At 38.3% G+C, this 20,682-nt stretch overlaps 1 protein-coding gene across 1 annotated transcript in view; it reads left to right on the plus strand.

The window, feature by feature from the left end:
• KIF15 (kinesin family member 15) overlaps positions 1-20,682 on the plus strand; it is a 417,226-nt gene that overhangs the window by 14,042 nt on the left and 382,502 nt on the right. The window contains exons 5-6 of the mRNA XM_053714345.1: positions 2,676-2,713; positions 4,884-4,981. Coding sequence (XP_053570320.1) covers positions 2,676-2,713; positions 4,884-4,981 — 136 coding nt within the window. The remainder of the gene's footprint in view (positions 1-2,675; positions 2,714-4,883; positions 4,982-20,682) is intronic.

Consider the following 20,682-nt stretch of genomic DNA (forward strand, 5'->3'; position numbering starts at 1 on the left):
TCCAAGTAGTCAGCTTCAGAGAAACTAGATTTGGGTGACGGAAGGGCCTCTGAATCAGAAGGTCCTTCCTCAACGGGAGTCTCCAAGGAGGCAGAGATGCCATCTCCACCAGATCCGCATACCAAATCCTGCGAGGCCAGGCTGGTGCTATGAGGATCACCGAAGCCATCTCCTGTTTGATTCAAGCAATTACCCGAGGAAGAAGAGCAAACAGAGGAAATAGGTATACTAGACTGAAGGTACAAGGAACCGCCAGAGCATCTATCAGTTCCGCCTGGGGGTCCCTGGACCTCGACCATATCTCGGTAGCTTGGCATTCTGACGGGATACTATGAGGTCCAATTCCGGCTGACCTGACTTGAGAATCAGATTGGAGAGCACTTCCGGATGGAGTTCCCACTCCCCCGGATGAAAGGTCTGCCTGCTCAGAAAATCCGCTTCCCAGTTGTCCACCCCTGGGATATGGATCGCCGATAGACAACAAGAGTGGGCCTCCGCCCACTGGATTATTTTGGTTGCCTCTGTCATCGCTAAGGAACTCCTCGTTCCTCCCTGATGATTGATGTAAGCCACTGAAGTTATGTTGTCTGACTGGAACCTGATAAACCGTAGTGAGGCTAGCTGGGGCCAGGCCAGAAGAGCATTGAAGATTGATCTTAGTTCTAGAATGTTTATAGGAAGAACAGACTCTGACTGAGTCCAAACTCCCTGAGCTTTTAGGGAGCCCCATACTCCTCCCCACCCCAGAAGGCTGGCGTCTGTTGTCACAATCACCCAAGACGGTCTGCGAACAGCAGGTTCCCTGGGAGAGATGATCCAGAGACAACCACCATTGAAGAGTCTCTTGTCTCCTGCTCCAGAGTTATTCGAGAAGACAAGTCTGCATAATCTCCGTTCCTTTGCCTGAGTATGCTTAACTGCAGAGGCCTGAGATGGAAACGGGCAAACGGGATGATGTCCATTACTGCAACCATCAGCCCGATTAACTCCATACACTGAGCCACTGAAGGACTAGACAAGTATCGATAATCTTTGATTTCCTGACTTCTGTCTGAAAAATCTTCATGGACAAGGAGTTTATTATGGTTCCCAAGAAAGTAACTCTTGTGTCTGGAACTAGGGAACTCTTTCCCATATTTACCTTCCACCCGTGAGCTCTCATGAAAGATAACACTATGCCGGTGTGGGATCTTGCTTGCTGAAAAGATGGTGCCTGGATGTCATCCAGATAAGGCGCCACTCCAATGCCCAGTGACCGAAGGACCGCCAACAGAGACCCCAGAACCTTTGTTAAGATTCTGGGAGCCGTGGCCAAGCCGAAAGGAAGAGCCACGAACTGGTAGTGTTTGTCTAGGAAGGCAAACCTTAGGAACTTGTGATGATCCCTGTGAATAGGGACATGTAGGTATGCATCCTTTAAATCCACAGTTGTCATGAATTGACCCTCCTGGATTAAGGGAAGAATGGAATGAATAGTTTCCATCTTGAAGGAAGGAATCCTGAGAAATTTGTTTAGACTTTTTATGTCTAAAATTGGCCTGAAGGTTCCCTCTTTTTTTGGGAACCACAAACAGATTGGAATAAAAACCATGACCCTGTTCCTGGACTGGAACGGGAACAATCACTCCCAAGGCGGAGAGGTCTTTTACACAATGTAAGAACGCTTCTCTTCTTGTCTGGTCTGCAGATAATCTTGAAAGCAGAAACCTGCCTCTGGGAGGAAAACTTTTGAACTCCAATTTGTATCCATGAGAGACTATTTCTATTGCCCAAGCATCCTGAACATCCCGAGCCCAAGTCTGAACGAAGAAGGAAAGTCTGCCCCCTACCAGATCCGGTCTCGGATTGGGGGCGTGCCCTTCATGCTGTCTTGGAATCACTAATAGGCTTTACCTCTTTCTATCACTAACGTAGGCAAAGAGAATGACTGGAGTGGGAGGGAAGGGAGGAGCTATTTAAGAGCTCTGCTGTGGTGCTCTTTGCCTCCTCCTGCTGATCAGGAGGTGAATATCGCATTAGTAATTAAGATGATCCGTGGACTTGTGTCTTAAAAAAAAAAAAGATAATCCCTTTATTACCCATTCCCTAGTTTTGCATAATTAACAGTTCTATAAATATACTTTTTACCTCTGTGATTACCTTGTATCTAAGCCTCTGCAAACTGCCCCCTTATTTCAGTTCTTTTGACAGACATTCATTTTAACCAATCAGAGCTGGCTCACCTGAACTCCACGTGCGTGAGCACAGTGTTATCTATATGACACAAATGAACTGACACCCTCTAGTGGTGAAAAACTGTCAAAATGCCCTGAGAGAAGAGGCGGCCTTGAAGGGCTTAGAAATTTGCATATAAACCTCCTATGTTTAGCTTTCAACTAAGAATACCAAGAGAACAAAGCATAATTGGTGATAAAGGTAAATTGGAAAATTGTTTAAAATGACATTCTCTATCTGAATCATGAAAGTTTATTTTGGACTAGAATGTCCCTTTAACCTACTGTTGAGACTAGCATATTTTTTTTTTTCCTTTGGAGTGAAATTTTAAAATGCATATTTCTATGACGTTGCCTGTCTGTCAAACTACTGGTGAAGACTGATTATTTGCAATTGAAATTATTGGTATGGATTTTTTTTTTTACATTTTATATACAATGCTTACTTATTTTTTCTTTCAGTGGACAGACTGGGTCTGGAAAGACTTTTACCATGTTGGGTAAGTTCCTTTTCAGCCAGCCATTGTTTCTATTATTGTTTTATATTGACTTCTAACAAAGCTTTTAGGATTGTTAGTATGGCATTTATCTTTCCTTCAAAATGACTTTACAGTTAGGTATCTTTTAAAGCAATTATGAAATGTTGTTACACTGCATGCCACTAGTCAAAACCATATTATCTATACAATCACGTTTGGAACGTCGCCAGTTGCGCGCACACACACACACACATCCTCAAAGGAATGTAGGCTGCACAAGGCAGCCAAAAGAATGTAGGCTGCGTGAGGCAGACAAAAGAATCCACCTGGATGCAGCGAAAATGGCAGGATTCTTTTACCACCCTGACATTTTCGGAATCCACCTGGATGCAAGGTAGACAAACCTGAAGCCTTAAAAAACAAACAAGCAACCGCCCACATGCAATAACTAAAAAACACGTAACCGCCCGCAAGAAATAAAAAATAAAATAAAAAAAACACGTGCCCGCACGAAGTATAACAAAAAAAAACTTAACTCCCGCACAAAGTATTAACAAACACCTAAACCGGCAACCCCCATATCGCAAAACAATTAACCCCTAATCCGCAAATAACATAATTAGAATATTAACCCCTGAACCGCCAACCCCCACATCGCAATAAACCTAATATATTAACCCCTATACCGCCAAGCCACCCACAACGCAAATAACTAATTTAATTACTAAGCCCCCTAACCTAATACCCCTAAATTAACCCCAATTACTACTAAATTACAATTAAAATAAAAAATCCTAACATTAAATTACAAAAAAGTAAGTCTAACATTACAGAAAAAAATAAAATGATCAAAAATAAAATAAATATACCTAATCCCTATGAAATTAAAAATTCCCCCCAAAAATAAAAACACTTCCTAATCTAAACTACCAATAGCCCTTAAAAGGCCCTTTTCTATGGCATTGCCCTAAGTTAAACAGCTCTTTTACATTTAAAAATTACTACAGGTGGCCCTCGTTTTACAACGGTTCAATTTACACTGTTTCAGAATAACAACCTTTTTTTCCAGTCATGTGACTATTGAAAAGCATTGAGAAGCAGTGCATTGATTAAAATAGCCAGTAGGTGGAGCTGTCCGCTTGTGTTGCAGCAAAGCCAAGCAAGCTGAAATTAATCAGTTTAACCAGACCTGAGCTATCAAGCAGATTTCAAAGGAACAAGATCTTCCTGTCTATAAATCAGTCCAGATTTAAATGCATAGAAAGAACTGTTTGCAGAAAAATGCAAGTGAAGTCTGTGTTGTGTGATTATTTTATTAGGTTTATAATGCTGTTTAGCATTTAAATTCTTCATTTCAAAGCTTTAAAAATAATGTTTTAGGTGTTACTTATGACAATTTTGAGAGGGGCCTGGAACCTATCTCCCTCACTTCCCATTGACTTACATTACAAACTGGGTTTCAATTTACAACGGTTTCGATTTACAACCATTCCTTCCGGAACCTAACCCCGGCACAAACTGAGGGCTACCTGTAAATCCCCCCCCCCCCTCCAACGGTAAAAACCCCCAAAATAAAAAAACCTAACACTAAAAAAAACTAAACTACCCATTGCCCCTAATGTATGGGCATTACCCTTAAGAAGGCATTCAGCTCTTTTACTGATATATATATATATATATATATATATATATATATATATATATATATATATATATATATATATATATTTATATATATATATATATATATATATTTTTTGATCCCGTTACAAATATTTGGATTTGAAGATGTTGGGTAACTATATTCTAGCATGTAAGCTTTTTTTCAATTTAACAAAATGTACATTAAGCACAAAAATAAATGCCACATAACACATATGACTGTCAAACATGCTGTACATTTATTAGTGCAGTAGTTAATTGTTATATATGTACCTCCCTATAGCAGGAGAGAAGATAAATTACACTTTCAATGCTTTTTAAGGGTGTGTCTGGTCTAAAAATAAATAAATAAAACAATGCACATTTTGCTAACAAGAATGCAGTTTTAAATATTTTTAATCTATGTATTTTGTATCCAGATCTTTCGAAGTCCAGTGCTTAATTTCTGATTCGTAAATAACAAACTGACTTTAAAAGGGTAGTCATGTATTTTTGCTTACAACGTAATATTACTCTACATCTTTTTCAGGTCCCTCTGAATCTGATAACTTTACTCATAACCTAAGAGGGGTAATTCCTCGGAGCTTTGAGTATTTATTTTTCCTAATCAATCGTGAAAAAGAAAAGGTAAGACACTTCTGACTTCACCAGAATTTTCAGATATTTTAACAGATTTTCTTTTTAACTCTGTCACCTGCGATACAAATACAGACAATATGGATTCTATCGATTCTATTGTTTTGCGTCAATTTTTCCCTAGCAGTGCACTGTGAATTATCTTAATTGGTGAACTGTGTAAAAATGCCTTATTGAATCTTTTTTGGTAATTGCAGTTTGATACCGTCTTATAACTTGGAAATTATTATTTGCAGAATATTTAAGAATCATAATTTCAATTTACTCTTTGTTAAAATAGCATCATTGTGTGGAACAAGTGATTGTAGTATGGTTCCAGGACGTCCGTTGTTAAGGGTTATTCAGATGATTTTCAAGAAAAGATAATTATCTAGTTCTTGTGTAATCACACACATAATGCAATACATGTATAGTTTGTTATTTTATTTTACAAACAGTGCAGGTTTGTCATATTGTTCCCATACAAAGAAAAACATAATTTATGTAAGAACTTACCTGATAAATTCATTTCTTTCATATTAGCAAGAGTCCATGAGCTAGTGACGTATGGGATATACATTCCTACCAGGAGGGGCAAAGTTTCCCAAACCTTAAAATGCCTATAAATACACCCCTCACCACACCCACAAATCAGTTTAACGAATAGCCAAGAAGTGGGGTGATAAGAAAAAAGTGCGAAAGCATATAAAATAAGGAATTGAAATAATTGTGCTTTATACAAAAAAATCATAACCACCACAAAAAGGGTGGGCCTCATGGACTCTTGCTAATATGAAAGAAATGAATTTATCAGGTAAGTTCTTACATAAATTATGTTTTCTTTCATGTAATTAGCAAGAGTCCATGAGCTAGTGACGTATGGGATAATGACTACCCAAGATGTGGATCTTTCCACGCAAGAGTCACTAGAGAGGGAGGGATAAAATAAAGACAGCCAATTCCTGCTGAAAATAATCCACACCCAAAATAAAGTTTAATGAAAACATAAGCAGAAGATTCAAAATGAAACCGCTGCCTGAAGTACTTTTCTACCAAAAACTGCTTCAGAAAAAGAAAATACATCAAAATGGTAGAATTTAGTAAAAGTATGCAAAGAGGACCAAGTTGCTGCTTTGCAAATCTGATCAACCGAAGCTTCATTCCTAAACGCCCAGGAAGTAGAAACTGACCTAGTAGAATGAGCTGTAATCCTTTGAGGCGGAGTTTTACCCGACTCGACATAGGCATGATGAATTAAAGATTTCAACCAAGATGCCAAAGAAATGGCAGAAGCTTTCTGGCCTTTTCTAGAACTGGAAAAGATAACAAATAGACTAGAAGTCTTTCGGAAAGACTTAGCAGCTTCAACATAATATTTCAAAGCTCTAACAACATCCAAAGAATGCAACGATTTCTCCTTAGAATTCTTAGGATTAGGACATAATGAGGGAACCACAATTTCTCTACTAATGTTGTTGGAATTCACAACCTTAGGTAAAAATTCAAAAGAAGTTTGCAACACCGCCTTATCCTGATGAAAAATCAGAAAAGGAGACTCACAAGAAAGAGCAGATAATTCAGAGACTCTTCTGGCAGAAGAGATCGCCAAAAGGAACAAAACTTTCCAAGAAAGTAATTTAATGTCCAATGAATGCATGGGTTCAAAAGGAGGAGTTTGAAGAGCCCCCAGAACCAAATTCAAACTCCAAGGAGGAGAAATTGACTTAATGACAGGTTTTATACGAACCAAAGCTTGTACAAAACAATGAATATCAGGAAGATTAGCAATCTTTCTGTGAAAAAGAACAGAAAGAGCAGAGATTTGTCCTTTCAAAGAACTTGCGGACAAACCTTTATCTAAACCATCCTGAAGAAACTGTAAAATTCTCGGAATTCTAAAAGAATGCCAAGAAAAATGATGAGAGACACCAAGAAATATAAGTCTTCCAGACTCTATAATATATCTCTCTAGATACAGATTTACGAGCCTGTAACATAGTATTAATCACAGAGTCAGAGAAACCTCTTTGACCAAGAATCAAGCGTTAAATCTCCATACCTTTAAATTTAAGGATTTGAGATCCTGATGGAAAAAAGGACCTTGCGACAGAAGGTCTGGTCTTAACGGAAGAGTCCACTGATGGCAAGAGGCCATCCGGACAAGATCCGCATACCAAAACCTGTGAGGCCATGCCGGAGCTACCAGCAGAACAAACGAGCATTCCTTCAGAATCTTGGAGATTACTCTTGGAAGAAGAACTAGAGGCGGAAAGATATAGGCAGGATGATACTTCCAAAGAAGTGATAATGCATCCACTGCCTCCGCCTGAGGATCCCGGGATCTGGACAGATATCTGGGAAGTTTCTTGTTTAGATGAGACGCCATCAGATCTATTTCTGGAAGTTCCCACATTTGAACAATCTGAAGAAATACCTCTGGGTGAAGAGACCATTCGCCCGGATGCAACGTTTGGCGACTGAGATAATCCGCTTCCCAATTGTCTATACCTGGGATATGAACCGCAGAGATTAGACAGGAGCTGGATTCCGCCCAAACCAGAATTCGAGATACTTCTTTCATAGCCAGAGGACTGTGAGTCCCTCCTTGATGATTGATGTATGCCACAGTTGTGACATTGTCTGTCTGAAAACAAATGAACGATTCTCTCTTCAGAAGAGGCCAAGACTGAAGAGCTCTGAAAATTGCACGGAGTTCCAAAATATTGATCGGTAATCTCACCTCCTGAGATTCCCAAACTCCTTGTGCCGTCAGAGATCCCCACACAGCTCCCCAACCTGTAAGACTTGCATCTGTTGAAATTACAGTCCAGGTCGGAAGAACAAAAGAAGCCCCCTGATTTAAACGATGGTGATCTGTCCACCACGTTAGAGAGTGTCGTACAATCGGTTTTAAAGATATTAATTGAGATATCTTTGTGTAATCCCTGCACCATTGATTCAGCATACAGAGCTGAAGAGGTCGCATGTGAAAACGAGCAAAGGGGGTCGCGTCCGATGCAGCAGTCATAAGACCTAGAATTTCCATGCATAAGGCTACCGAAGGGAAAGATTGTGACTGAAGGTTTCGACAAGCTGAAATCATTTTTAGACGTCTCTTATCTGTCAAAGACAGAGTCATGAACACTGAATCTATCTGGAAACCCAGAAAGGTTACCCTTGTCTGAGGAATCAATGAACTTTTTAGTGAATTGATCCTCCAACCATGATCTTGAAGAAACAACACAAGTCGATTCGTATGAGATTCTGCTAAATGTGAAGACTGAGCAAGTACCAAGATATCGTCCAAATAAGGAAATACCACAATACCCTGTTCTCTGATTACAGACAGAAGGGCACGGAGAACCTTTGTAAAAATTCTTGGAGCTGTAGCTAGGCCAAACGGCAGAGCCACAAACTGGTAATGCTTGTCCAGGAAAGAGAATCTCAGGAACTGATAATGATCTGGATGAATCGGAATATGCAGATATGCATCCTGTAAATCTATTGTGGACATATAATGCCCTTGCTGAACAAAAGGCAAGATAGTCCTTACAGTTACCATTTTGAACGTTGGTATCCTTACATAACGATTCAATATTTTTAGATCCAGAACTGGTCTGAAGGAATTCTCCTTCTTTGGTACAATGAAGAGATTTGAATAAAACCCCAGCCCCTGTTCCAGAACTGGAACTGGCATAATTACTCCAGCCAACACATTTCAGAAATGCTTGAGCTTTCACTGGATTTACTGGGACACGGGAAAGAAAAAATCTCTTTGCAGGAGGTCTTATCTTGAAACCAATTCTGTACCCTTCTGAAACAATGTTCTGAATCCAAAGATTGTGAACAGAATTGATCCAAATTTCTTTGAAAAAACGTAACCTGCCCCCTACCAGCTGAGCTGGAATGAGGGCCGCACCTTCATGTGGACTTAGAAGCTGGCTTTGCTTTTCTAGAAGGCTTGGATTTTTTCCAGACTGGAGATGGTTTCAAAACTGAAACTGCTCCTGAGGATGAAGGATCAGGCTTTTGTTCTTTGTTGAAACGAAAGGAACGAAAACGATTATTAGCCCTGTTTTTACCCTTATATTTTTTATCCTGTGGTAAAAAAGTTCCTTTCCCACCAGTAACAGTTGAGATAATAGAATCCAACTGAGAACCAAATAATTTGTTACCCTGGAAAGAAATGGAAAGTAGAGTCGATTTAGAAGACATATCAGCATTCCAAGTTTTAAGCCATAAAGCTCTTCTAGCTAAAATAGCTAGAGACATAAACCTGACATCAACTCTGATAATATCAAAAATGGCATCACAGATAAAATTATTAGCATGTTGAAGAAGAATAATAATATTATGAGAATCATGATCTGTTACTTGTTGCGCTAAAGTTTCCAACCAAAAAGTTGAAGCTGCAGCAACATCAGCCAATGATATAGCAGGTCTAAGAAGATTACCTGAACACCGATAAGCTTTTCTTAGAAAGGATTCAATTTTCCTATCTAAAGGATCCTTAAAGGAAGTACCATCTGACGTAGGAATAGTAGTACGTTTAGCAAGGGTAGAAATAGCCCCATCAACTTTAGGGATTTTGTCCCAAAATTCTAATCTGTCAGACGGCACAGGATATAATTGCTTAAAACGTTTAGAAGGAGTAAATGAATTACCCAAATTATTCCATTCTCTGGAAATTACTTCAGAAATAGCACCAGGAACAGGAAAAACTTCTGGAATAACCACAGGAGATTTAAAGACCTTATCTAAACGTTTAGATTTAGTATCAAGAGGACCAGAATCCTCAATTTCTAAAGCAATTAGTACTTCTTTAAGTAAAGAACGAATAAATTCCATTTTAAATAAATATGAAGATTTATCAGCATCATCCTCTGAGACAGAATCCTCTGAACCAGAAGAGTCATTAGAATCAGAATGATGATGTTTATTTAAAAATTCATCTGTATAAAGAGAAGTTTTAAAAGATTTTTTTATGTTTACTAGAAGGAGAAATAACAGACATAGCCTTCTTGATGGATTCAGAAACAAAATCTCTTATGTTATCAGGAACACTCTGAACATTAGATGTTGAAGGAACTGCAACAAGTAATGGTACATTACTAAAGGAAATATTATCTGCATTAACAAGTTTGTCATGACAATTAATACAAACAACAGCTGGAGGAACAGCTACCAAAAGTTTACAGCAGATACACTTAGCTTTGGTAGTTCCAGCACCAGACATCGATTTTCCTGAAGTATCTTCTGACTCAGATGCAACGTGAGACATCTTGCAATATGTAAGAGAAAAAACAACATATAAAGCAAAATTGATCAAATTCCTTAAATGACAGTTTCAGGAATGGGAAAAAATGCCAAGGAACAAGCTTCTAGCAACCAGAAGCAAAGAAAAATGAGACTTAAATAATGTGGAGACAAAAGCGACGCCCATATTTTTTTAGCGCCAAATAAGACGCCCACATTATTTGGCGCCTAAATGCTTTTGGCGCCAAAAATGACGCCACGTCCGGAACGCCGACATTTTTGGCGCAAAAGAACGTAAAAAATGACGCCGGAAACAGAAAATATTTTTTGCGCCAAAAAAGTCCGCGCCAAGAATGACGCAATAAAATGAAGCATTTTCAGCCCCCGCGAGCCTAACAGCCCACAGGGAAAAAAAGTCAAATTTTTAATGTAAGAAAAATGATTGATTCAAAAGCATTATCCCAAATATGAAACTGACTGTCTGAAAATAAGGAATGTTGAACATCCTGAGTCAAGGCAAAATACATATATTTAGAACTTTATTAAAAAAGTGCCCAACCATAGCTTAGAGTGTCACAGAAAATAAGACTTACTTACCCCAGGACACTCATCTACATGTTTGTAGAAAGCCAAACCAGTACTGAAACGAAAATCAGCAGAGGTAATGGTATATATATATAAGAGTATATCGTCGATCTGAAAAGGGAGGTAAGAGATGAATCTCTACGACCGATAACAGAGAACCTATGAAATAGACCCCGTAGAAGGAGATCATTGCATTCAAATAGGCAATACTCTCCTCACATCCCTCTGACATTCACTGCACGCTGAGAGGAAAACCGGGCTCCAACCTGCTGCGGAGCGCATATCAACGTAGAATCTAGCACAAACTTACTTCACCACCTCCATAGGAGGCAAAGTTTGTAAAACTGATTTGTGGGTGTGGTGAGGGGTGTATTTATAGGCATTTTAAGGTTTGGGAAACTTTGCCCCTCCTGGTAGGAATGTATATCCCATACGTCACTAGCTCATGGACTCTTGCTAATTACATGAAAGAAATGGGTACTGCTCTTATAGGTATAGTTTTAAAAATCATGGTAAGGTTGCTATATGTGGTAGGCTTATACTAGAGAAAAACAAAACTATAATAATAATGTGTTTGACAATTGTTTCCTTTAAGAAATGTTTCCACTCAAACACACATTTTAAAAATAAGTGGGTTTTTTTTTTCCTATAGTATGGTAAGTAGTATGCAGTTGCACTAAACTTTAACGAATTTAAAGCCCAGTATCAAATAATAATCTTAAAAACAGGGACAATTTAATTCACCGCCGATCCTCCGCCTGCATCTCCTGCTGTATTTAGCATATGATTGATGAATCTGGCTTCCTCCAATCATTGCTTGCCCCACGAGCTGGATGCCAAAGGGGGCACACAACTATTGGAGGAAGCCAAATTAGTCATACATATGCTAAATACAGCAGGAGATGCGGAAGGAGGATAGGCGTTATGTTTACCAAAATGCAAAGGTAAGTATTTTAAAAAATAAGCGTCATTGTAAACTTTAATTAATTAAAGTGCCGCTGTTTCTAAGATTATTTGATACTGGGCTTTAATTTGTTGAAGTTTACAATCACTTTAACGTCCATCTTGGTCATGGTCATTAGATTTAGATCCAGGGAATATGTTCTGTAAACAAGATACATGTGCTGTTGTGATTCCTTTGTTTTATTATGACTAAACTTAGGATAAAAAATGTATTTAAAACATTTCATCTTTTATGTTTTCCGAGACCCCAAATTTAAAAAAAATAAAAATTTCTTATGTGGCACACCACCTAAGAGATTAAGGACATTAAGAACATTCTGCTTATCGTACTCTGTATCCCTATTCTGGAATACTCTTTTTGGTAGTTTGAGTAGTGCACTCCAGTTAACTATAACCCAAAGTGGACAGCATTTGAGTTATAATGTAATTATCATTGAAATAACACCGAATAGATTTGCTTCAAGTTTGCAATTTGTAATTGTGCATTCTGACCTGCCTTTTCAGTATGATTTGAAATACTTTTAAATAGCAGTCAAACATAAGACTTTGTCAGGGATGATTTGATTAACCTCTTAATGACCAGACTATTTTTCAATGTTCCTACCGTTAAGGAACAGGGCCGTTTTTACATTTCTGTGGTGTTTGTGTTTAGCTGTAATTTTCCTTTTACTCATTTACTGTACCCACACATATATTATATACTGTTTTTCTTGCCATTATATGGACATTCTAAAGATACCCTTATTTTCATCATATCTTATAATTTACTATAAAAAAAGTATAAAATATGATGAAAACATTTAAAAAAAACACACTTTTTCTAACTTTGACATCCAATATCTGCTACACATCTACAACCACCAAAAAACACCCATGCATTTTTAAATTGAGTTACATTGTAACACTGATGTATGTCAAGAATCCCTGAATAATCCTTCACATGTATATATTTTTTATTTTTAGTAGACAACCCAAAGTATTGATCTAGGCCCATTTCGGTATATTTCATGCCACCATTTCACCTCCAAATGCGATCAAATAAAATAAAATAAAAAAAAAAATTGTTCACTTTTTCACAAACTTTATCACAAACTTTAGGTTTCTCACTGAAATGTTTACAAACAGCTTGTGCAATTATGGCACAAATGGTTGTAAATGCTTCTCTGGGATCCCCTTTGTTTAGAAATAGTAGACATATATATATATATAGCTTTGGCGTTGCTTTTTGGTAATTAGAAGGCCGCTAAATGCTGCTGCGCACCACAATTGTATGTGTATTATGCCCAGCTGTGAAGGGGTTAATTAGGTAGCTTGTAGTGTTAATTTTAGCTTTAGTGTACAGATCAGCCTCCCACCTGACACATCCCACCCCTGATCTCTCCCTGACCCCTCCCAAACAGCTCTCTTCCCTCCCCCACCTCACAATTGTCACCGCCATCTTAAGTACTGGCAGAAAGTCTGCCAATACTAAAATAAAAGGCTTTTTTATATATATATATATATATATATATATATATATATATATATATATATATATATATATATATATATATATATATATCAGTGTTGGATCCTCCCCTCCCCCCCCCCCCCAACCTATTTGCCGCCATCTTAGGTACTGGCAGCTGTCCAGTAACCATTTTGCTAAATTTTATACTTTTTTGCCCAATTTTTTTCTGTAGTGTAGCTGCCCCCCCTTCAATACCCTACCCCCTCCCAGATCCCTTTTCCAACAAACATTTATTCTGCATCTCCCTCCTGCATTTAAAGTAAAGTTGTGTAGCGCGCGCTCCTGACTACTGCCGCAAACCACCCTGGACAAGGAACATGAAATGCTCCAGTGATGTGCCGCCTCCCTCGTAAAACGATCGGCACCATTGCTGGCCGATACAGAGAGGGCCATAGAGTGGTGTGGTTAAAAAGGGTATTTGCACAATGTCACAATATTGAGGCATCGCTGCAATACCCTTAAAGCGGCTGGAAGCAATCACGATCGGTTCCAGCGCTTGAAAACCCTGAGGACATGCAGGGTACGTCCTTAACAACCGGTCATTAACAACCGGTTTTTGTAGGATGTATCCTGCACGTCCTTGGTCGTTAAGGGGTTAAAATCATAAATCAGTCAGTCAGCCTTGATTTAAATCATGGGCTTTCTACATAAAGGATTTAATTTTTTATTAACTTTTCAGATTATTTTTGCAGCTATATCTGAAAATGATGTAAAACAAAAACAGAGGCGCCACATGTGTGGATCAATATAACCAGAAATCCAGTAGAGGAGTAGAAAAAGGGTACTCACAAACGAGGCGGCACTCTCTTGTGCCAGTAGGGGCGGGCTGGTTTTCAACAGCAAACCAGCTGGCTGTGTGTCTCCCAGATGGATAGAGAATGCTTGTCTCCTGGATATCAAACACCGGCCCAAAACTGCAGTGGAAGGAGGAAGAAGAGCTACAGTGCCCTTAGGTTACTGCTATGAGGGTAGTAACACCAACACCAGACTTATGTAAAAGTATAAAATCAGTATTTTATTATACACAATAAAAATACCAAATGGTATAACAAATTACAGCTGGGTGATGACAACCTATCTCCCCATAGACCATACAATATAGCGACGCGTTTCTCGGGGGAACACCCCGTTTCCTCAGGCTTGTATGTTTGTAATATGCATGAATGCCCTTTATATAGGGCTTAGTAACCTAATGTTCAAATGAACCCTCCCCTTCCTTTACACGGATTGACCTATCATGTCCTTCCTTTCCAAATACTCCCCATTGTTGTGGAGATGTACTGTTAAATTAGTTCTAATTATATACCTCAGTTAAGTTTGAATTTTTACAACTTCATTTATCTCTGTGTCTCTGATGGTCATATATAAATAAGTAATTAGATCGATAGTTAACAGTCTCGATCGTTCACTATGTATCATGTTGTTGTAGTGAGAAAACTAGCATATGTTCCGTACCTAGCCAATAGGATTACGGCTATATCAGGGGCCTGTTCTGATATGGCAATCCCATTGGTTACGCTCTAGGCTGCATGTAGTGTTATCATGACGTAATGTCATGTGATCGGGAGTGTGGCAAATAGCTGTTGCATGTTATGTTATCATGACGTAATGTCATGTGATCGAGGGTGTGCCAAATTGCTGTTGCCGTAATTCCGACGTCCAGAGGGAATGACGTGTGATCACATGATCACTACGGCCCAAGCCTCTATAGCTTTACCCTATTGTGGTTGCTAGGAGCGACATAATTACGCCCACATATAACTGCAGAGCCAGTGAAGAAGCGCAATTGTGATTAATGTCATGCCATTGGTTATTCATAGTGTATTTTGTAGTTCCGAATTCTATTTCTATAATCCCACTAATTGACCAGGAAAATTAATTTTTTTCACAACTACGCCCCTGATCAGTTTATTTCACATCTATGTTAGATTGTCATGGGTCCATAAGGTGTAAATCGGACTATTAGCGTAATACACTCACTAATCTGTATTTCTCATTTATTATTGTCAGTTTGACACTAGTGGTATATGAATAACCAATGGCATGACATTAATCACAATTGCGCTTCTTCACTGGCTCTGCAGTTATATGTGGGCGTAATTATGTCGCTCCTAGCAACCACAATAGGGTAAAGCTATAGAGGCTTGGGCCGTAGTGATCATGTGATCACACGTCATTCCCTCTGGACGTCGGAATTACGGCAACAGCAATTTGGCACACCCTCGATCACATGACATTACGTCATGATAACATAACATGCAACAGCTATTTGCCACACTCCCGATCACATGACATTACGTCATGATAACACTACATGCAGCCTAGAGCGTAACCAATGGGATTGCCATATCAGAACAGGCCCCTGATATAGCCGTAATCCTATTGGCTAGGTACGGAACATATGCTAGTTTTCTCACTACAACAACATGATACATAGTGAACGATCGAGACTGTTAACTATCGATCTAATTACTTATTTATATATGACCATCAGAGACACAGAGATAAATGAAGTTGTAAAAATTCAAACTTAACTGAGGTATATAATTAGAACTAATTTAACAGTACATCTCCACAACAATGGGGAGTATTTGGAAAGGAAGGACATGATAGGTCAATCCGTGTAAAGGAAGGGGAGGGTTCATTTGAACATTAGGTTACTAAGCCCTATATAAAGGGCATTCATGCATATTACAAACATACAAGCCTGAGGAAACGGGGTGTTCCCCGAGAAACGCGTCGCTATATTGTATGGTCTATGGGGAGATAGGTTGTCATCACCCAGCTGTAATTTGTTATACCATTTGGTATTTTTATTGTGTATAATAAAATACTGATTTTATACTTTTACATAAGTCTGGTGTTGGTGTTACTACCCTCATAGCAGTAACCTAAGGGCACTGTAGCTCTTCCTCCTCCTTCCACTGCAGTTTTGGGCCGGTGTTTGATATCCAGGAGACAAGCATTCTCTATCCATCTGGGAGACACACAGCCAGCTGGTTTGCTGTTGAAAACCAGCCCGCCCCTACTGGCACAAGAGAGTGCCGCCTCATTTGTGAGTACCCTTTTTCTACTCCTCTACTGGATTTCTGGTTATATTGATCCACACATGTGGCGCCTCTGTTTTTGTTTTTGTTTTACATCATAGAATACATCATCCAGTTGGGTGAAGACAGAGAGCAGCCTGTTCAAGTACTGATGGACATTTGAAGAGACTCGCTGGACTTTCCAGATTGGGTTGCATATACCATTGATTCGTATACATTTCATATTTTACATTTTTTATTTTACATTTCTCATATTTTATGAACTGTGTTGGCTTACTGGTGTAAAACACTGTCATCTGTTTCATTGCTAGCCGTCTTTTTTTCCACATTCCATGCACTAGCATTTTTTTTATTATCTACACCAGATTTAAGCGCCTCCTATAGGAGCCCAGTGATAGTATCATCACGGTGACTCCTGCATAGTTATATCTGAAAATGACTGATTTAGTTAGATACCATTAGAAATACATATATAGTGATGAAATTATTGGGGGGTGAACTATCTCCTGTTTATTAGATTCATATTTGATCAAATTTTCAGCTGTACTGTATGTTATTGGAAGGTCAACCAATATAATCATTAGCTTTTAATAATAATAATAATAATTTAAATAGTTTTATTTTACGAATAACAATTAAATTGTTTAAACCAAAACAATACCATTAAAGCTTTCACTTTAATTTTTTAATGCTTGCCCCTCCTCACACTTAGGTCCTTGTTCTGATCTATTCCACTCTAAACAATCTTTTATTCATTGAGCTTCTTGAATCTTAGTAAGGGTTTGATTCTGTGTACATAGAATTGCAGGGGGACTGTGGTATTAAAGGGACAGTACAGTCAAAATTAAGCTTTATTGATTCAGATAAAACATGCAGTTTTAAACAACTTTCCAGTGTACTTCTATTGTCTCATTTACTTCATTCTCTTGTTTTCCTTTGTTGAAAAGCATACTTAGGCTTAGGAACAGCAATGTACTACTGGGAGATAGATGCAGATTAGTGGTTGCACATATATAGCTCCTTGTCACTTACCCAATGTGTTCAGCTAGCTCCCAGTAGTGCATTGTTGCTCCTTCAACAAAGGATACTTAGAGAATGAACACATTTGATAATAGAAGTACACTTGAAAGTTGTTTAGAATTGTATGTTCTATCTGAATCCTAAAGGAAAAAAATGTTTTGTTTGCTGTGAATAAGAGGCATGTTAGTTCTGCAGTCACAAATAAAAAACTAATTATTTCAGGATAAAAAAACCTTTGGATTATAATGTATTTTAAACATGAAGCTATACTTATATAGACTTTTATTTAAAAAGCATTTTATTTTTATAAAAAATAAATATATATATATATATATATATATATATATATACACACAGTATATAGGATTCCCCCCCCCCCAACCTGCTTCAAGTACTATTTTGTCTATTGTATAATTTTTTTATTTTTTTTTATGTAGGCTAATAAACTGATAGTGACCGCTAGGATGTATATTTGACTGCGTAATGTGTACACATTTTGCTCATTTTTATAAAGATTTGTTTCTAATTTGTTTGAGACATATTAAAGTAATATATTGACTTTAATACATTATTTCAACTTTTCTTTGGGGGCTGCCATACAAACAGGCATTTAAAATATCTATCTTACCAGTGAGAAGCGCTCTCCCAAAGGTGCGTGGACAAAAAAACAAAACACTCCCCTGATTACCTATAAAGGTAATCCTGGACCCATTCCCCTTATCCTCTTAGATGTCCAGCCTTCAAAGTGGACAGGACTAGGAGACCCTCTTCATTCCTGGGCAGTGGGTGACTGCTAAGAACTTACCTTGGGGACCGATCATTGTTTCCCCTGCAGCGGATGGATCCTGGCTGGTGGGAGCGGCTGTATAGGTCTTCCTTAGAGAGGCCTTTGATGGGAGCCACCATGTTCGGGGGTTCCGTCCGAGGTTCCTCTGAAGCGCGTGCGCACTTCAAATTGATCTTGGTGTGGCCCTGGCAGTATGAGTTACCTTCCTTGGTGTGCAAGTCTTTTCCTGAAGCATTTCTGGATGATCCAGGTTGCCTACCTTCCCACTGTGAGTCCCTGGGCTATATATGCTGGTTGTGTTGAGAGCACTTTTAGATATCTTTGTAAAATTTGGGCTTCTTTATTTTTTATATAGTTTTGATTTACATTTAAACTTCCTAATATGGAGCAAGAGCCTGATATTGATCCCGACACTGCCCAGGGAAACGGTTACTTTAAAAAGATATGTTTTTTTTCTTTTTGTCTCATACTTTTTGCAAACCATTTTTTCTTATTTTTTCTTTTCTTTTTTAGCCATGAGCCCAAGCCTGTCTGTGCATTATGTGATAAACCTTGTTGGCAGAACAAGAAATTGTCATTTATTGCTTTTTTAAACTTTTTGGTGGAAGTGCTAATGCAGCCACATTTTCTGGTGAACAAGGTTCTGAGGGTGTTATCTGACACTGATTCTGGGGCAAGGCTTCTTCAGTTTATTAAAATGATCCTGCTTCTTCTGCTGTTTTTGATACCGCTATATTATGTGAAATTATTAAATGCATCAAAGAAACTTTAGGTGTTGAGGATGAACAGCCTTCTGTGTCTTCAGACTGGTTTAAATCTAAAACAGATTCTATTGAAACTTTTCCAATAACTGAATCTATAAGAAAATTTATTTGGAGGATTTTCAAAGATTGAAAAACAGTTTAATGTTTCAGAAAAATTATTTAAAATGTTTCCTTTGCCAAACCACTTCATTGTCAATTTTCTACTCCACCTAAAATTGATGCAGCAATTTCAAGATTAACTAAGAAAATGTTATTTCCTATTGATGACGATGGTGCTTTTAGAGATGTAATGGAAAGAAAAATAGAGCATAATTTTAAAAAGCTTTATTTGCAGCAAGGAGCTGTTTTGCATCCTCTTTTAGTTCAATCTTTTTATTGGAAAGAGATCTGCATACAATACACAGTAACAAACATGAAATACATTACAAGCTTTGTACAAGTACACAGTCTCCAATGTCCTTTAACCTTTTTTCCAATAAAAGTAGTAACTTAACAATTTAACATATAAGTAAGATAGAAAGAGGACCAAAAACTAACAAGACTAACAAATTAAAAATAATAAAAAAATAATAAAAAAAGAGGGGAATAGAAATAAAATAAAAAAAAAAAAAAGTAAAAGGTGTCCAGTCTCAGAATTGTGTATAAGGGGAGGGTGGGCGATTATGTAATGTCGTTATCATAGCCAGATGGGGCTTATGTATAAGCCAAATAGATTAATTTATTAACAGGGGGAAGTGTGTAAGGACCTTTTTATAGTCGTCCCATATAGCTTGTAGGACAATAAAGTTGTCTGTATTTTTTTTCTTATAGGCAGAGTATTCCTCAAGTTCCATAAGCTCGGAAACCTTGTCACACCAGTCACTCAATTTTGGGGTGTCTTTAGTCTTCCATGATCTAGCTATTAATACTTTAACGCTATTTGTGAAGATACGAAACAGGGGGAGAAGGGATCTACATGGCAGCTTAATAGACCTGTTTAGGAGCCAAATCAGAGGGTCTGGAGGTATTCAGATCTGCAAGATCGATTCAACTTCATGCATAACCTCATACCAAAAATGGTTCAATTGAGAGCACCACCACCACATGTGCCCCATTCCACTTCCCACATGACTGCATCTCCAGCATTTATTATTGGTGGAGGGAAACAGGCGGTGGAGCCTGCGAGGGGTTAAGTACCAGCAATGTAAAATCTTATAATTGGTCTCTAGAATGGAGGCTGAGGTTGAGGATTTTTTCGTGTTCAAAAATATATTGGTCGCCGTCTGAGGGAGAATTATTTTCCCTAATTCTCTTTCCCACATCTCGATGGAATACGGCAGGTTCCCGGGGGGGGGGGGGGGGATGGGTTAGTATTTTGTATATAATAGAAAGGGAGTGTTTTATTGGGGTTTTTATTAGATATAGTTTTTCCAAGTTTGTGGGAGATCGGATTATATTGTTCTTATACTTGTGGGTGCTAATATAATTGTGTAATCGCCTATACGAGAACCAGTTGTGTGCCCATGTAAATCCCCTCTCTATAAGCTGTTCTTGTGTGCAGACAGATTCATTAACAGTTATACTGTTCATAGGTATGTCCTCTATAGTCATAGGAGGGAGTGTCAAGTTAGGTAGTAGTGTCAGGGAAAACTCTGGGTTGTGGAGTAAAGATGTCAAGGGGCCGGGGTTGGAGGAGAGGTGTGGGTTACGTGAGGAGACTAGGTCCCATTGTAGGGCAGTCTCCTTGGTAATAGGGTTCGTGAGCCGTTTTATTTTCTCAGAAAAATCCGAGCTCCAGCATA

This window comes from Bombina bombina, chromosome 5, assembly GCF_027579735.1.
Source record: "Bombina bombina isolate aBomBom1 chromosome 5, aBomBom1.pri, whole genome shotgun sequence".
NCBI classification, from domain to species: Eukaryota; Metazoa; Chordata; class Amphibia; order Anura; family Bombinatoridae; genus Bombina; species Bombina bombina.